This window comes from Nestor notabilis, unplaced genomic scaffold (assembly GCF_000696875.1).
Source record: "Nestor notabilis isolate BGI_N333 unplaced genomic scaffold, ASM69687v1 scaffold22624, whole genome shotgun sequence".
Lineage (NCBI taxonomy): Eukaryota > Metazoa > Chordata > Aves > Psittaciformes > Psittacidae > Nestor > Nestor notabilis.
Genome location: NW_009924596.1, coordinates 452 through 17207, shown reverse-complemented (window position 1 = coordinate 17207; position 16756 = coordinate 452). Strand labels below are relative to the sequence as shown.

Sequence of the window (16756 nt, the reverse complement as noted above, 5' to 3'; positions counted from 1 at the left end):
AGCACATGGCGGCGGTGCGGTCGCATTTGCAGATGAACATCTCGCACTCGTTGTTGCTGCCTGCAGGAGAGAGAAGGAGCGGTCAGGCTCGCAGCTCCTTCTGCAGCCACTGCAGTACCTCAGGCGGGCGTTTGTGCTGCCGGGGCACAGCCCTCTCACCGCTGCCGTCGTTTTGGGGGGGTGAGCTCAAAACTGGCCCTCTGGCCACAGAGCTGTGTGCTGCGGCCCAGCCATCTCCTTCCTCTCCTTTCCTGCAGGTGCGTTGCCAGCCTATCTACTGTTTATCCTCATTACAGTGCCCTATGAAAGCTCCAACCTTACATTAGGGATGTAACTTCCCAGTTAGGACGCTGATCTCTTAAATATTGCCATTAAAGGGACTCCCAGAAAAGTGCCACTCAATCCCCTGAAAAGAGGACAAGTTTCCCTACGTACTGATGCCATATATCTTCATAAACTTAAAATTGTGTGGTGGATGAACCATATTCACCCCAGTGCCTGTGTGGGTGCCCCATGTCTAACAACCAACCCACTGCCAGGGACTTGCCCAGCGCCATCATGCCACAGAAGCGGAGGCATGGAGAAAAGAGAAGAATGGCTGGAGTAACGTTTGAAGTGGAGTGACATGGAAGTGGACATACTTTTACATGTAATCTGCCCTTCGGAACAGCTGAAGCTGTATGAGTTTGTGTAGGGGTTGTTCACAAGGAATCTGCATGATTCTAGCTTCTTTGCCTGCGAGTAGCAGTTATCGTGTGTTTGACAGCACCTAGAAAACAAGGAGGGAAGGGTCAGAAAATACCAGAAATGCAAACTTAACTGAACTGTAAGACACTAAATACACTAATACTGGTTTGACAAGGCATTGAACACAAAAAAAAAAGATACTCATTGGTAGGAGGGCAGATACAAACGACCTCAAAGGGACACGGTTCTGCCAGCTAATGCTCCAGAAGGTGTCTGGTACACATCTACTTAGTGGAGCATCTTCAGAGCTGTTTGTTGGGCACTAGGAAAGCAAAAGCCAGAATTTACCCTACATGCCCTGTCAGTGCCAGGTCACTGAAGGGCTGACAGCCAACACAGTTCACCACGTCCTGGCCATCAGACTTGTGTGATCTCTAAACTGCCTACGCTGCTTCTTAGTGTTTTACAGCTCAGCCCTGCATGTGTTGGTTGTTGTGCATGGAGCAGTGGGAGCAGAGCTGCATCGAGGCTCCTGGCACAGCACCGCTGCAGAAAAAAGAGCTAGAATAAGTGCAGCATAGCTGCCACAGAAAACAGAGTTATTAGGATTATATTTTATCTTAATAATATGGCATCAAGGTGTGAGACTACACATCCTTTTTTCCTTGAATCCGTCTTCAGGAGAGAGCTTCATTCACATCAGCCAGAATTGTGTGTACATCTATAGGCAGGGCCAGAACCATGCAAGCGCAAGCAAGGAAAGAGGTTTGTAAAAGCAGAGTCTTACAAACCTGTCAAGGTCATCCACCGGTGTCCCGCTGCCTCCCAAGCCGCAGTAGCAGCCATAGTCAGCATATTCCAGCAGGGGATAGCTGTTCGGCATGGTGCACTTGATCATGTTGCGGAACTGCCACACGGCCCGGGATAAGCCGGCACCGCTGGCTGCACCCACTGGGAAGAGACACAAAGGTTAGAGTGAGGAATGGTGTTACCAGTCCCGGTGAGCACCACCTACACACCAGACACCACGAGGAGCAGGACCAGGGACTTCATTCTTGGAGGACTTGATGGAGAGGCTGGTGCTGAAGAAAGCTGGCTTTTTATACAAGCAGCTCACCTTGACATGGGTGTGAGATAAACAAGCCACTATTTATGTTACTAAATGCAGACTTCTTCCATTGTAAGGCTGTGGACATCAGGTTGTGACATGACCAGTTGAAGGCCAGGGTAGTTAAATCTGTGAACGCCAAGAAGGCAAATATTTGCTCTCTGGGTTCTTGCTATCAAATTCTTTTGATGCTACTATTAGCAGTCAGCCTGAAAGATCTGGACATTTTTAAGGACTCTCTACTAAAAAATAGTAGCAGTGTGGTAGTTATGTTGGAAATTGCTTGCACACCGTTAACAATCCTGCTAATACTGGCATCTTCTTTTATGGTAACCCACTTAATCAGTTAATACTGTATTTCTCCATGGATTCTCCTTGCCTAATTCAGAGAGTAAAGTACAGGTCATCCACTCATCCCAAATGACTGTTTGGAATAAGCTGAACTGAAAAAAAAAACCCTTTTTTTTTACCTTGGAAACCATAGAGGAGAAGGAGGTACTACTAGGCATGAAACAGGAACCAGGCAACCCAGAAAGCATCTGTGTCTTGCTTAAACAAGGAGTAGTGCCTGGGTTTGCATGACCCTAGCAGAATTACACTGGAAATGAACTGGGCTTAGAAGTTTCAACACATGCAGTGGACTCAGTATCTTAGAGACAACAGTTTCTCCATCATCAACGCAGAACGCCGTCAGGCCCTTTGGTTCTCTATGCCAAGGCATGAGGCAAGTTGGGAACTTTGAAAGATCAAAAAATGGGTAAGAAAAAGCTTTCTGGAGTCAGCTGGGGGCAAGCCCAAATACCGCACTTGTATTTAGACCCCAGAGGATCTAACACTGTCAGGGCTACAGGCTTGGCATTTTCGCACACTCAAGATACAGATCCTAGACAGCTCACTTGATAGCGCCAAAAACGCCTTCCATTTTTAGTAGCAGAGGAAGAGGCAAAGCCCACATTTCCACAACAGCCTAATAAACCAGAGTGCTTTTTCTGGAGACTTAGGGTTCACCACCCTTCAGTAGGTTCAAATGGGTGTTTCTCTAAGTGTTGATGAGGCCATCTTCCCCCTTATAGGGTCTGAAACTGTGCCAGGGTGCCCATAGGATGTTGACATATCCATAGGACATCTAGTTAAAGCTAAAAATGCAACAATCCAACATTTTTGCTTTCTCATAAGCTCTTTTTCTCTGGGGTTCCCCATGGAGAGGTTACGTAAAGCCAAACAGATGCTGAGTTACAGTCACGATTCTCATATCCTAATAGAACACTGAGCAAACATTAAAGGCTGTGGTAAAGGACAGTCTGTATCACAGTTCAGAGAAAAGAATTTAATCTTTTGCCCACAGATCAACCTGCTGACTTTCCCTTCAGTATCCATTTAAGTGTTTTCTTTCTCCTTTGCTACTTTGGCCACCTTTACTCTTTTTAGAACTATTGTTTCTCTGTTCTCTTACCTATGAACCTTAAGACTCTGGTTCCTTTTTCCTCACTTCTCAATGTCCGATTTATTATTGATATTGCCAGAAAACTTCCAATAAACTGTTTGGTTTTTTTAAATCACGAAGCAAAAATACTGCTTTTACAGCAAAAATACTTTGTGCTGTATCTTGGCTTTCATTCATTTGAATTCAAGCAGAGTATCACCAGGTGTGGGAAAGTGGCCATGTGAGCATTACTAGACTGCCTCATGAGAAAAATCCCAGCAGGAAGAAGTTTTTTACCAATGCTATTTTTAGCTTCCACAACCTGTGCTGCATACCAAGCCTCTGGTCCTTGGTATGCTTGTGAGTACATCCCAACTTACAAGTGGTTCACAAACTTACAGGGTTGAGCCTTAAATTATTTTTAAAACTTTACTGTATTTAAGACCTGCTGTGCAGGGTTCCCTGCTATTTCACACTGTCACAATTCGCCTTCCTCTTGCAGTGTTTTCTGTTAAGGACTTTTCTTGCCTTCCCATCTCCACATTTTACTGTCTTGGATCTAGCCTCCTTGGTCCACCAAACTTCCAAGCACCACGCTAGCTTCTCCTTTCTTCAATCTACAAACATCTATACAAAATCTCTGTAACATAAAGAAGAGACACGATCTCTGTTAAAATCAGACCTGCCTCACATTATAAACTGGGCCACTGCCAAAGACTGAGAGCAGAAGAGAGTCAGAGCCCTGCCTGGGGCTTTTATCCTAATGGCAGGATGTGACTCTGACCAGGTCCAAGTTTACCTGAAATCTCCATCTGAAAATCTCCCCCCCCCAAATAATGACAGAGAAGGGCAGTTTTCAAATAATTTATTAGGAATTTAAAACTGAAATCTGGAAAAAGGGTTACAGGTGTGGAGAGAACAAACATTGGAGTGTAATAACTTACTGGCTTAAAAACACAGCTCTTATTTCTTTTAAAAAAAATGCCCACCCTGAAACCGGAGCCCCAGTCTCCAGGCAGCGGCAGCACTGGCCAGAGAGTGATCACAGCCCAGCAGCAGCACAACTGGCCTTGGATGTCTGGAGGGGGCACGGAAGCAGCTCAGCGCACCTACCAAGAGGGAGGAGAGCGCTGTCCGCAGACCCAAATTTGAAGTATATAGAATAAAAATAAACCCAATAAAATGCAGCTCTTCTTTAATTAGGAAATATTTAAAAAAACAGACATACAGACTCTTGTCTCAGTAACAAAAATTATTGCTTTGTGTTTTCAGTACTGATCTGTTACGTACCCTCTTACCTAAACAGAACTCTCCAAACACATCGCCTGGGTCAGGACAAGCTCTGGCAGACAGGGGAGGGATGGAAGAGAAGAAGGACCCTGTGGGCACAGTGGCCCTCCCAGTCCTTTCCTAAATGCCCCTCTCCCTTACAGGGGCTCAGTTTGGGGGAAGAGGGGGAATGATTTTTAAAACTTAAGATGAAGCTGTTATTTCCCTGGGAAAAGAGTTTGGCTGCATCTTAATAAAAGGCTTAATCACCCCCCTTTAACAAGGTCTTTGGTTCACTGAAATCCAGACCCAAACCTGCCCCGTGTACTCCTGCTGGAGGCCTCCCCTGGTACAGTGTTTGTTAGCAGGGGCCTGGACCACCCCAGGGGAAGCCCCGGCAGGTTCTGGAGAAGGGACCAGCTCACCCCCGGCACTGGAACGGACAAATTCCCACAGTCTTCAGAACACAGAGTAAAGCAAATGGGAAGCTGCAATTCCGTAATTCATATAATCCCTGAGAAGCCCCTTAACCCGCCCCCAAATCACCACCCTAATGCTTTTCTCCCCCATTAATGACTCCCCAGCCCAGCGCCCTGTTCAGAGAATGACCACCCAAACCTGCCCCTGGCCCTGGCTGACACCCCTTCCGATACCCTCACCTCCGGAGGAGGAGCCCCCTTCCCAGGAAATCTTGACACAAGCGATAGTGTTTGGAGAGTGAATTCCTTTCAAAGTAACCAAGACAAGCAGTGGCGGTAAAGCCCTTTACCTAAAGCCAAGCCAGAGGCTGGCACTACGGAGCCCAGTGATGGAGTCTGTACATCGAGCAATTGGAAGCAGCTTTAACCCGCTCAGCAAAACAGCCAATGGCTGGTACGTTTCACCCCCCACCCCCCCTTTCATCTCAACAGAGGTCTTAAAATCTTACAGTAAAAGGTGTACAAAAAAAGAACGGAGTCCTGTCAGGATTCTGCTGGAGTATTGCTCACGCTGCGGCACCAAGTCCAGGACCTGGAGCTGCTCCTGGGAGCCAGGCTGCAGGCAGCAGCCAGGTTCAGCTCACGATATTTACATATTATACAGGAGGAAAAAGAAAACCCCACATAAAACTAAACCTAAGGGAAAAAAAAAAACAAACCCCAACCTCTTTCAGCTGTAAGGATAGTGTTTTTCACTTAGCAAAATATACATTTGTTTTGTTCCATAGTGATGTCCAACGTTTTCGGATCCTTGGAGTTTCACACTTTTCAAAGCCTCACATTTACAAAACAGAAACAATTAAAAACAGTTTCTTTAAAAAAAAATAGAAATACAGCAGTTCCTCTCAGCCTTTGCTCTCTGTCTCTTTCTTCCCTTCAGAACTGCATTCTTGTTACATACCGTGCTTTAAAAACACTGACGACAACAACAGAGTTGAAAATATTCAAAACAGTTTCAAAGCCAAATAAAAATACTCCTCAATAAAAACTACCTAACACAATCACAAAGCCAATTCATAAAATATGTCTACTAGCTCGGGAAAGAGCAAACAACAAAAAGAAGGGGTAAGGCCCCCCCTCCCCCAAAGATAAAAAAATAAAATAAAAAAATAAAACTAACCACTAATAAAATAAATAAAAGAAGAATCAGTGGGCTGGGGGCAGGGAGGGGGAAGCGTAAACCGTCGGTGGTTAGTAAGAAAGCGAGATGATCTCCTCGGGTTCAGTCCAGTGTGGTCTGGTCAAGGGCAGAGATCAGGGCAGGGCGGCAGGAGCCTGGCAGCCAGCCGGCAGTGTGCAGTTTGATTCAAGAAAAAGGTAACCTTGGCTCATCCCCCGAGGCTCACCACATCCTCCAGCCGCTCACTGTCCTCGGTTAGGTCACTGGGGAATCTGCGGGACACAGCAGGGGAGGGAAGGGACAGGATCTAGAACAATCAACAGCTTTTCTCTTGGGGTTTTCTCCTGGTGTGATCTAACAGAAACACTCAAGTACCCAAACCTGCCCCAGCGCAGGCTTGCCCTGCATCGTGTGGGCACAGAGATGCGGCACAGCAGAGGTGCTTCCACCTTTAATGACACGCCGCACAGCCTGCCTGGGCCTGTGGCACTGCTGGCCCCTGGGAGGCCTGTGACATGCCAGGGTCCAGCCGCTTCTCCAGCACTCCTGGAGCATCCTGTCGGGACACTGCTCCCTGCAAGGTTTTGCCCTCCTTATTGAAAAGCTGGTGAGGGGGGTTAATTCATTTTAAGCCAGCTAACTTCAACCATGTTTGCAAAGCAAATGGAGACCATCCCACCAGTTCCCTCTGAAGCCCATCTGAGGACCAGAAATAGAACTGATTAGACTCAGGTTTTTCTTCTGCCCTTCTCCTAAGCAGGAGAGGAAAAACCACAATCCCACCTCAATCCCGAGAGACAGTGATCTCAGCAGCAGTGAGAACAAGCTGCATAAAGGAGGCTTCCCCAGCCATGCAGGTGAGCCAAGCTTATCCCCCAGGATCACTACTGGGTTATGATTCTGGCCAGCCCCTCCAGACCTTTCCTCTTTCAGTGCTCCTGTTTCCATCCTCTTTGCACCCAGACTAAGTGACCTCTCTGCAGCACTCCCAGCCTGAGAAACATAAAGCAGGAACTCAACCTACAAGCCGTTGATGCAGAAGGGAGCCCCAGGCTGGCCACAGGACTCCTCCTGCAGGCTGGGTCAGGCCAGCAAACATCACAGCAGCATTCAGAGTGCCCAAGCACAGGGGCCAGCTCAGAACTTCTCTCATTACCCGTTCCTGTTCAAAGCTCTCTTACCTCCTGCCTCCTTGGTCCCCAGCTTCAGTGATACCCATTGGTAAAAGCTGTTGCAATCAAGGGACCCTGTGAAAAGAGAGTTAAAACCCCACTCTTAAAAAGTGAAGAATTACTACCACAACAAATGCAGTTATGCTGGGAAAGCTGCTTTCAGTTGGAGGTGCCGCATCTAAAGAGTGCATCACCTTGCAGGACACTGCATCAGGGCCAAGATGAGCTCTTGGAAAGTCTGGGACAGATCAGGGAAAGGTCTGGAAATGAGGACCTTCAATGGTCAGGGAAAGCCAGCGGAGACCAGGGACACGAGCTTCAAGCGAACTGCTGCATTCTGCACTGTCCATCTGTGCCCTGGGCTCAGCAGTGGTATGGCCAATGCTGTGGCGGGCAGTGTTTCTTAACCAGAAAGCAGGCTGTGGGCTGAGAGCTGCCCACCTCCCTCACCACATGCAGATGCAGCCCTTTCCCTGGCCATGCCACTCTCCATCTTCCTCCCCAGATCCTGGCAGGGAACACTCACCCCTAGGCTGTGGCCAAAGCCGGTGCTCGGGGCTGGACTGGCAGCACTGATGTAACTGCTGACCCCTGAGTCCTGGTTGGCGGCTCCATAAAGCTCTGCCATCGGCCCGGGGCTGGTGGTGCCCAGAAATCCACCGGTGCGACTGGGGGTGGAGCCTACAGGAGGCAGCAGAACTACAGAGTGAAGATCCCAAAAGTGCAACCCCGTTCCCACCCCCCTCCCGCAGCCCACTGCAAACCTCCGTGACCAGACACTGTGACCGGGCACTGCACTGGGGGGGAAGGTGGCAGTTACCTGTCCCTCGCACCACGGCCGCCGCAGCCGCTGCTGCCGCCATTGGTCCATACGCAGTGAGGGGGATTGCTGGAAAAGAAGGAACAGGCACCTCAGGGGCACTGTGGCTATGGGGAAAACTCCTCAACAGGAGCCTTCAGCTCCTGATGCAAAATACCAGGCCCACGCAGACGTACTGGCTTAGTGCATCACACAGACATCAAAGGATGACAATAGGGAAGTGCACACATTGCATTTATTGGTATCCTTCTGCACAGTGAATGTCCTGGGGAACTCGCTGGCCGTGCTCTGCTAAGCCCACACCCTAGTGCAGATGAGGGCGCGATGTGGGAGAGCTGAACCAAAACTGGGTAAGTTCAGATGTATCCTGTCACTACTTAGCTTGTGAGATGCAGTTAATCTGAATCTACAGATCCAGATTTTGACTGTAAAGGTGGAGAAAGGCAGCTGTTCAGGGACTGCAGCTGACAGCTCAGTGTCCCAAGGCTCAGCCCCGCCTCTCCATCCCTTGGTAGTATTCCTGAATAATAGTTTCATAGCCTCTTTCTCCTGATTTCTCTGCTCAAGACACACCCTCCTCTGAGTTTTGCTCCTGAACTGTTCAAACCCTTGCTGTTCATTGTAGAAGAAAAGGAAACATATACCTAGGGAGCAGGAACTAAAAATGGCTTAATTGAAACAGTAAGTCTTAATTTATATGTAGCAGTTCTAATTCCCAACTCTACTGCCGCAGGCATCCAGCCCTCAGGGCAGGAGGCATCTAGCCAGTATGTTTCTCTTTGCCCTTAAAATGACTGGGTCAGCATTTCATGCTTGAATGTGAAATTCACTGTGATGCTGTTTAGAGCACCATAAAAAGAGGTCAGAACAAATCAATCGCGTTAAGGCTGAAACTCAGACTAGCTTAGGAGGAAATATTTAGTAGCAGGCACCAGCCTGTTTCAAGCCAGCGTCATAGGAGGCTTATATCTGGGTTAGCTGCTCATTACAGGCCCTGGGCCAACGTGAGCATGTTGCTGCTTCATATCACCCCCAAAGATGCTGTTCCATGGAGGAAAGGCTGCTGACAGCCACCCTCCGGCCTCATCATTGCTTCAAGTCCCTGACACACAGCTAAATTAATGTGGCCAGACCTTCCCAAAAAGACTCCAGTTCCTTTTTCCAAGTAAAACCCCTTCTTGCCTTTGCAGTCTATCTACTGAGACACCAGGTTTGTGTTGCAACGACAAAGCACCTGCATGCGAGCTCCCTGTGTGCTGGAGCAATCATCCCTGCTTGTGCCAGCCCTCATCCCAGTTCCACTTGCCAAGCCCATGAAGCGCAGTCCATTGACGCGCACGCACCCACTTGAAGGCACAAGGGCCCTCGAGCACTGCACAGCTCGAGGCCTTTGTAGGAGCAAAGGGGGCCCTGCCCTTCGTGGGACCAACTCCAGCCTATACATGGGAATCGCAGCTCTGTGCCTGGCTAAGAGGCTGCACAGGGGCTGTTTAACAGTAGGTAAGCGTAGTGGGAAGGGAAGAATGCCACGATCCCCAGCTGGTACTTCAGCAGACACTCAGGACTGTAAGCTAACGTGGCAACCAGCCAGGACAGCAGCATTAATAACTTCTTGTTGTAGAGAGCCCTGGTGCACCCCAGCCACTGGTGACAGCCAGGCCCTGGGCAATTCACCTCTGCTGGGAAAAGCCACAGTGCAGGGGTGGGCCCTGGAGGGAAAAGAACTTTTGCCAAGTGGCCAAAATTCCTCTCTAGATTTTATGGGTTTTGCTTGAAAAACACGTGTAAATAATCAACTGGATCCACATCTCCTTTGCTTGGCAACCAAAAGGCTCAGAGGTTGGGGTAAGGTGCTTATGCAGTCAGGGAAGGGTTTCATGAAGAGTGAGATAGGATTTAGTCTCCCCCAGCCTTCATCAGGGACATTTCTTCATTGGTGGCTGCCAACCTCAGCATCCTCAGGAACAGAATCCCTGAGGATCAAGATGATTCTGTGCCACAGAAACTCCCTTTCAAGCCTGTTTGTACCACTGATTCCAGGAGAGCTTCCCAGGAAGCTTTTCCACACCCTCATTGCAGAGAGATTCAAACCCTGAAACAGGTGGGGGCAAGGAAGCACCGGGAGGGGCAACACCATGGAGATGAGATGGCACACAGGGAGCAGAGTGCTACATGAAGCTGCTTTTCTACAACAAAAACCATGGACAGGACAGAGCTGGGGAAAACGTGGCCATGGAAGGGAGAGCAGACAGAAGGAGCATCACCTAGGGAGAGCACACTGCACACAACCCAGGGTCCAGAGGGTATCTGCACTGTGAGGACACTGAGCCAGGACTAGTCTCTGAGGAATGTTTGTCTGCCCCCATTTCATTCCGCAGTTCCCTGTAAGTACTGCAGGACTTGTGTACCATGCTTGCTTCTGCTTGGGAAGCTTATGTGGGAGTAGCTGGGGAGCTGCACCACCCAGAGAATGGAAAGCATTGCCTGCAGTCCCTCCTGCACAAGGAAATGGGATTAGAGCAACCAGGAGTGCCCCCACGCCCTCTCCCTCCTCCCAGCACTCTGAATCTCGTCCTTGCAGCAGCTCAGGTTAAGGTCATTTGTAGACCTCTGAGAAGTCACCCTGCTCTCTGCAGTTTTCTGTATCTGGTTTACACCCAGCCTGGGGCAAGGAGCTAAAAACAAGGCAAGCAGCAGGAAATGCAATCTAAGGATTACAGGCCTTCATTTGGTATGACCTGCATTGCCCTTCTCAGAGGCAATACACATGGCTCTGATTGCCTCTCCATCTTCCCAGCCCCAGCTTTGAATGGAGCTCATACAGATGGCAGAGGAAATAAGGAATGTTTCCAGTCTAACTGCACCAGGCTGTGGAGCAGCAACACCACTGGAACAGCCCAAAGACCCCTTCTCCCCTTCCAGGTTGTGAGTGTAGGAAATGAGCGGGACTGACCTGTGAGCTCAGGGAGGACGGGGGCACTCGGGAGAGGGGTCCGCTCTACACGGAACTCTAAAAACAAAATGCAACACAGCTTAGGAACTCAGCAATGCCCCGAGGGAGACCCCACAGAGAGACAACAGCCAGGGTCTGCTGGGGGAGCAGCCTGTAACCAGGCCAGGGTCTCCTTTAAACTGATTTACAACTGTGCTGAAAGGTGCTGGACTCCTGCCCTGGAGACTGAAAGGATCCATTTATCCTTAGAATAAACCTCGCTAAGGCAGGGTGAGTTCAAGCTCCACTGTGCAGCCTCAGGTCTGCCCCAGAACACTGCTGTGTCACCCACCCGATCTGACCTCCCGGCTGCAATGCCAGTGGGTGCTCGGTACGTGCCACACTCATCTGGGCATGGGTTTACAATAAGGCACTTGAAGCCACTACAGCTGAGGCCCATAAACTGGATTCATGGAGAGCTTCCAGACAGCTAGGAGGCAACAGCAACTTTCAGCTATAGTCAGCCTGGGCTTGCCTCAGGCGAAAAGTATACTTCCCATTCCCAGCCTCTAACATCAAGACTTCATGTATAAACCATCACACTGAGGGATGGATAAGGAAGGGATGCTCAGAGTTGCCACTTCTCTAGAAAACAGCAAGACAAGTCTTTTCTCTGAATGTGCTCTGCCTCATTCTCCTGTCTCACAGAGAATGGGAGGGAGAAGAGGCCTCAGAAAACTCTGAGCAGCTGCGGCACAGCAGGTTCCAGCCATTGATCGCAGAATCCATGTTCCGAGCACATGGCAGTGTTTGGAGCTTGGAACCACCCGGTTTGTGGGGGATCTGCAGCCCCCTGCCCCAGCAGATGCTTTCTGGAAGCTGGGAGTTGTCCAGACACTGTTCATAACCCAACTGTAGGCTGTGTTTTGGGTGCCTGGGAGTTCCCTGGCCCATGGAAAGCCATGGTTTAAAATTCTGTGCTACTTTGAGAGTGGTGGCAACTCTGGTAAAGAGAGACAGAGACACACAAAGGCAGCGAGACAGGCAGAGCTGCAGGGGCCCTTCTGTGTCACAGCAGCAGCCCTACGGGGGGGGGGCTAATGTAAGGGGCATCAGAGCAGCTTTGGGCTTTTCCTGCCACTGGAGTGTGAGGATAATCCTAATGAAGGACAGGCTGTTCCCACCTATTCCAGGGCTTCTCCCCTCCCCCTTCCACATCCGTCTCCAATTTAAAGAAAGACCAAACAGGGGAAAGGGTGAAGGGGGCAGAGCCCGGGTCACAGATCATTCCAGGGACTCCCATCACCTGAAGGCAGACCAAAAACCAGAGCAGGAGCACCACTCACCAGGGAACTGGTAAGTGTAGCCAGGTGCAATGCCAGTGTAACTCCGACTCGCATAGGTGGCAGCTTGGAAGCCTGGATAACCTGGGAGAAGAGAAAAGGGCTGTTACTGCAAGCTTGGAGAGACCATGTCCTCAGTGTCTGGCTGCTCACAGGCAGCGTGACCATTAGTGTTAAAAAGCACAAACAGGGTTAATAACAGAAAGCTCAGGAAACAGCTGGGCAGATGCACAACGCATGCGAGCCTGCAGAAGAGTTTTAGCAGGCCCATTCCATTTTTTCCTCACTCCAAACATGTAAGGACATGGAGATTTTCCTTCTCTCAAACTCGCAGCTCTGCAGATTAAGGCTTTCTGATGCATCAGCTGGATTTAGGAGGAGATCGGGGAGGTGGGGCATTTGAAGAGCTGAATAGCTCTGAGTCACTTTGCAGTAGAAGTGCTGGTGAATGCAGGCAGAGTGCTCCTGCCTGGCTGCGTGGCACCAGGCGGGAGGACAATACCTGCTGTTCCCCAGGAAGCTGACCACCTATCCAGAGCAAGCCTGGGAGAACCAGGGCATTGACTCAGAGATGAATATTTGATCTGAGATCTCCCCAGACATGAGTACGTGGATTTCCCAGTGACTCAGCTTGAGCCTTGCTGCTTTAAAATTCAGATGGCTTAGGAAAGGCAAACCCCAAAACCACAGGCTGGAGATTTATTTTCCTTCAATAAATCAAGAGAAAACATTGGGGAAAAAATGCCCCTTTTGGGGTTTTGTTCAGTGACTAAGTGCTACTCAGCAGGCTTAGCAAGGAGAGCCAGGCTGAGTACACCCTGCCCAGCAACACCAGCAAACACTGTGCTCTTGGGTCAGCTCATGCCTGGCCAGAATGTGGGGAGAGCAGCCAGGAACAGCACCACGCTGGAAGGATCACGCATGAAGGTTTGTAGACCTGGAAATGGAGGCTAAAAAGGACTTCTTTTAAATTAAAAAAAAAAAAAAAAAAAAAGTCGTCTTTTACCTGAACACAATTGCCTTAGAATCATCGACAGTCACAAAACCCAGCCTGCTTGTCACCAACTTCTTACAACAGTCCCATGGTACAGCAACAGTCCCAAAGTGAGACAAAGCTTAACTAGAACTCTAAGGGTATTTTTACAGTCTTGAAACAGCAGTGAGGACATTTATATGTACCACTGTTTCAAGTGGAAACTCAGAGGCTCTTTAATCAACTGACTTATCAGAAAGTCTGTAGAAGTGGGGGAGGAAGACGCCTGGGCACAGATCATCCCACACTCGGTTCAGCTGTGCATCCTGTTCCAGCCCATGTGCTGCGGCACTGCGGGGCTGTTAACGGGCCAGCTCCGGCTGTCGCAGGGCAGCAGTGACAAGTTTGCAGTTTACTCAGGTGCCACCAGAGGGCAAGTTACGATCACAAACAGGTCCCGGCAGCCCCTCAGCGTCCCCGGCCTCGCTCCAGGCAGAGCTGCCCTTGGCCGCCCTCGGAATAAAACCTCTAAGCTGCTGCCTGGCACGACCGGGAGCTGGGAGGAGATGTGTCCTTGGGCTTACCCAGCATGCCGATCCCGAGCATGAAGGCATCCATCCCGTAAGGCATGACTCGGGATCGCCCTCGCGCCGAGCCCGTTGGGGACATCACCTCCTTCGGCTGAGCTTTTTTACACTCCACCTGCCACAAGAAAGCGAAGATCAGGCTGGGCCATGAGCACAGGCAGCTCCAGGATCTCCCTCTGCACCCACCACAGGGACCTCAAACACTGATTTTCACCTCCTGGTGCTGCCCTCGATGCTTTTCCTGGCCCTGCACCAAGACCTCAAAGACAAGTTTTCCTCATTTCTGAATGAAGGTAAAACCTGTCCCCCCACAGGCCACCAAGAGTTTCATGTAACTTCAAAACCTCCACAATTGCTCATTACAGTGAGCTCTTAAAAACTCACTATTGTGCTGGTTCACCTCCACAGTGTGAGTTTCTTTCCCAGACTGCCTGCTGCGATATCAGTCCAATTCCCCACTGCAGAGAAAGTATATTGGGTCCCATCTACCTCATACCCTTGTGCCTGTGCCACTGCCCCGCTCCATCCCATACCTCTGTCCCTTCTCCCCCAGGTTCTGCCCCAGACACTCACCATTTTGTTGTTGATCTCATGGAAGTGGATTTCACACACTTTTTCCACAATGTCTTCGCTTTCAAATGTGACAAACCCAAACCCTGAAGAAAAGGCAGAGGCAGAAGTCCTTGATCAGGTGAGAGCTCTGCACAGTTTGCACCCACTACCCACATCCTTTTACTGGCAGGAGAAGAGGAGGATGGTACAATCAGCCCTTTCTAAAACAGCTGCCACTCATCTTCCCTCTCCTCATCCTGCTTTTATGCACAAGAACAGGACCGATCCCTTGCAGATTCCCCTTTCCTCCTCCTCCTCATCATCATTCACACCTTCTCCGAACCCAGCTGCTCTCAAAATCAAGCTTTTGGGTTTAGTTGGTTTTGCTAACTTTGCTGTTTGAAGGCAAACCACATGGCTGATAACGCTGGGGAGGATCCACTCACACAAAGAGTCGGTGGGGAAATGAACAGCTGCTTGCCAGGGCATCACCATCCCTGCTAAACACACCCCACCAGCAGCAACACCCTGCACGTTTCCTCGGCAGTCACTGGCCATAAAGCCTTGTATAAGCAGACAAATATCAGCACTGCAGTTGTACAGAGCAAGTCAGATACAAGCAAAGAGATCTGCAGCTTCACCAAAGCGAGGGCAGTATCTGGGGTAAGACAGGACAGCGTGTTCCTGGCTGCTGGCCCACGCTCACACCTCCTTTCTCTCACCAGCCCCTCTACTGACATTTCTGGCAAAGCCCAGCTCGGGTGCTCAGACTAAACTGCTCTCAGCTGACGGCAGGGCTTCCGGAAAACTGAGGCAGGTGGGAGGATGTCTTTAAACTTGCTTTACAAGCAAGCTGGGATTAAGCAGAGCTTTCCGCTTCCAAGAGTTGGCCAACTCCGTGGTGCTTTAAAATAACTTTTTAAAAGACAGGGATCCGCTGCCCAGAACCCCACTTTTTCTCCATACTCTCCATAAACTCCTCTGTCTGCCTGTGCCCAGGTAGTTTCACACCATTCATGAGCAGAAGAGATCAGGAATTCAAGAGCAAAACCCTGAATCCAAAACTAGTCCTAAACCGCATCAGACCCCCACCAGCCTTGTTGCATCCTAGGCAGAGCCCCTCGCTGCCAACACAGTGGCTGGCAGCAATCCCTGCTCCTTCCAAAATGCCCAACAGCTCTTTAATTGGACTAGTGACTGGGAGGCACCCATGGAGGAACAGGGGTTAACACTTCTTCCCTTTTCAGATGAAGCTGCAAACATGTCAGAGGACAGGCAATCAGATTAGATTTAATGTCTTTAGAAAAAAAGCAAAAACCTGAAGGGCACACAATGTAGCAAGAGCAGAAGGGAGCGTTCCCTCGCTCATCCAGGGGCAAAGGTGCTTGGAAGCGCTTCAAACACCACACAGACATGAATGAGAGTGGCCAGCACAGGGCTGTTACTGGCCCCAATTTCGAGGACGCTCAAGCTAAGTTTGCAGGTTACGTTGTTGCCAGTAAATCTCAGAGCTGGTACAATGCTTGTGTGGAGCTCTGCCCTGTCACAGGGTAGTCGGTGTGAAGACTCGGCAGGAACGCGGGAGGTCGGGATGCCCATGGGTGGGCTGGGTTTGACCAGGGCAAATACTACAGCTTTGCTCCCATCCTGTAACCAGACTCCTCCAGCAAGACTCGGGTAAGAAAAGGTGACCTGGGAGCAGAAGCGGGCTGCGGGCCGAGGAAGGGGCGAGGAGCAGGCACTCTTCAGGCTCTCGTGTCAGCTTTCCCCGAGCTCGGATTACTCGGCACAAGGTAAGACACACACTGCGGGCTGGAGCCATGGAGGTAAGCGGGCAGGGGAGGGGGCCGTCTCCTCTCACATATCTGCAACTCGGCGAGTTTACAGCACAGGAAGCGCACTGGACAAAAGCTCTCTGTGCTGCAGGGACGCTGGTAAAGGATGCAGATGCGAAAGAATGGGGCGACTGGAGGCAAGATAAAGAGCAGCTGCGACCCGCATCCCCTGCTGCGGGGATACAGACCCCTCCCTAGGCAAGGCGGGAGGCAAACCCTCCCAGTTACCTCTCCTACAGCCAGAGGAACCCCTCTCACCTCGGTGCCTGTTAGTTGTCTTGTCAAACATCAGCATCGCATCGTCCACCTGCAAAGAGAAGGGCTCTGATCAGATTATTGTATTGCCACGAGCATCCTCTGACACGTTTGCACAGACCTTCCCGGGCCTCCCCAGACCTGAGGGGATTAAGATAAGACCTCCTATCTCCATGAAGGCAAAAGGATGTGCGCACACAC

At 50.1% G+C, this 16756-nt stretch overlaps 2 protein-coding genes across 2 annotated transcripts; both read right to left on the bottom strand.

Moving 5' to 3' along the window:
- Nucleotides 1–3: 3 nt before the first annotated feature.
- PLA2G1B (phospholipase A2, group IB (pancreas)) lies at nt 4–1740 on the bottom strand (the record flags this gene model as incomplete). The annotated part of the gene is made up of 4 exons (XM_010012678.1): nt 1707–1740; nt 1479–1638; nt 642–769; nt 4–60 (listed from the first exon to the last, which is right to left on the bottom strand). Coding segments are annotated over exons 1-4 (379 nt in total), but the record flags the coding sequence as incomplete, so codon positions are not given.
- Nucleotides 1741–7144: 5404 nt separating this feature from the next.
- Nucleotides 7145–16603, bottom strand: MSI1 (musashi RNA-binding protein 1). The gene is made up of 8 exons (XM_010012677.1): nt 16559–16603; nt 14487–14569; nt 13911–14028; nt 12357–12437; nt 11032–11088; nt 8079–8147; nt 7785–7939; nt 7145–7333 (listed from the first exon to the last, which is right to left on the bottom strand). Exons 1-8 carry the CDS (start codon nt 16593–16595, stop codon nt 7292–7294), a joined length of 642 nt encoding a protein of 213 aa, XP_010010979.1. The 5' UTR covers nt 16596–16603; the 3' UTR covers nt 7145–7291.
- Nucleotides 16604–16756: the final 153 nt, after the last annotated feature.

Coding starts and splice junctions, on each gene's coding strand:
- MSI1 (XM_010012677.1), bottom strand. CDS start 16,595: ATGCTGATGTTTGACAAGACAACTAACAGGCACCGAG. Junction 14,029..14,486: donor ATGAGATCAACAACAAAATG/GTGAGTGTCTGG, acceptor TTCTTGTGGCAG/GTGGAGTGTAAAAAAGCTCA. Junction 7,940..8,078: donor GGCCGTGGTGCGAGGGACAG/GTAACTGCCACC, acceptor TGCCTCCTGTAG/GCTCCACCCCCAGTCGCACC.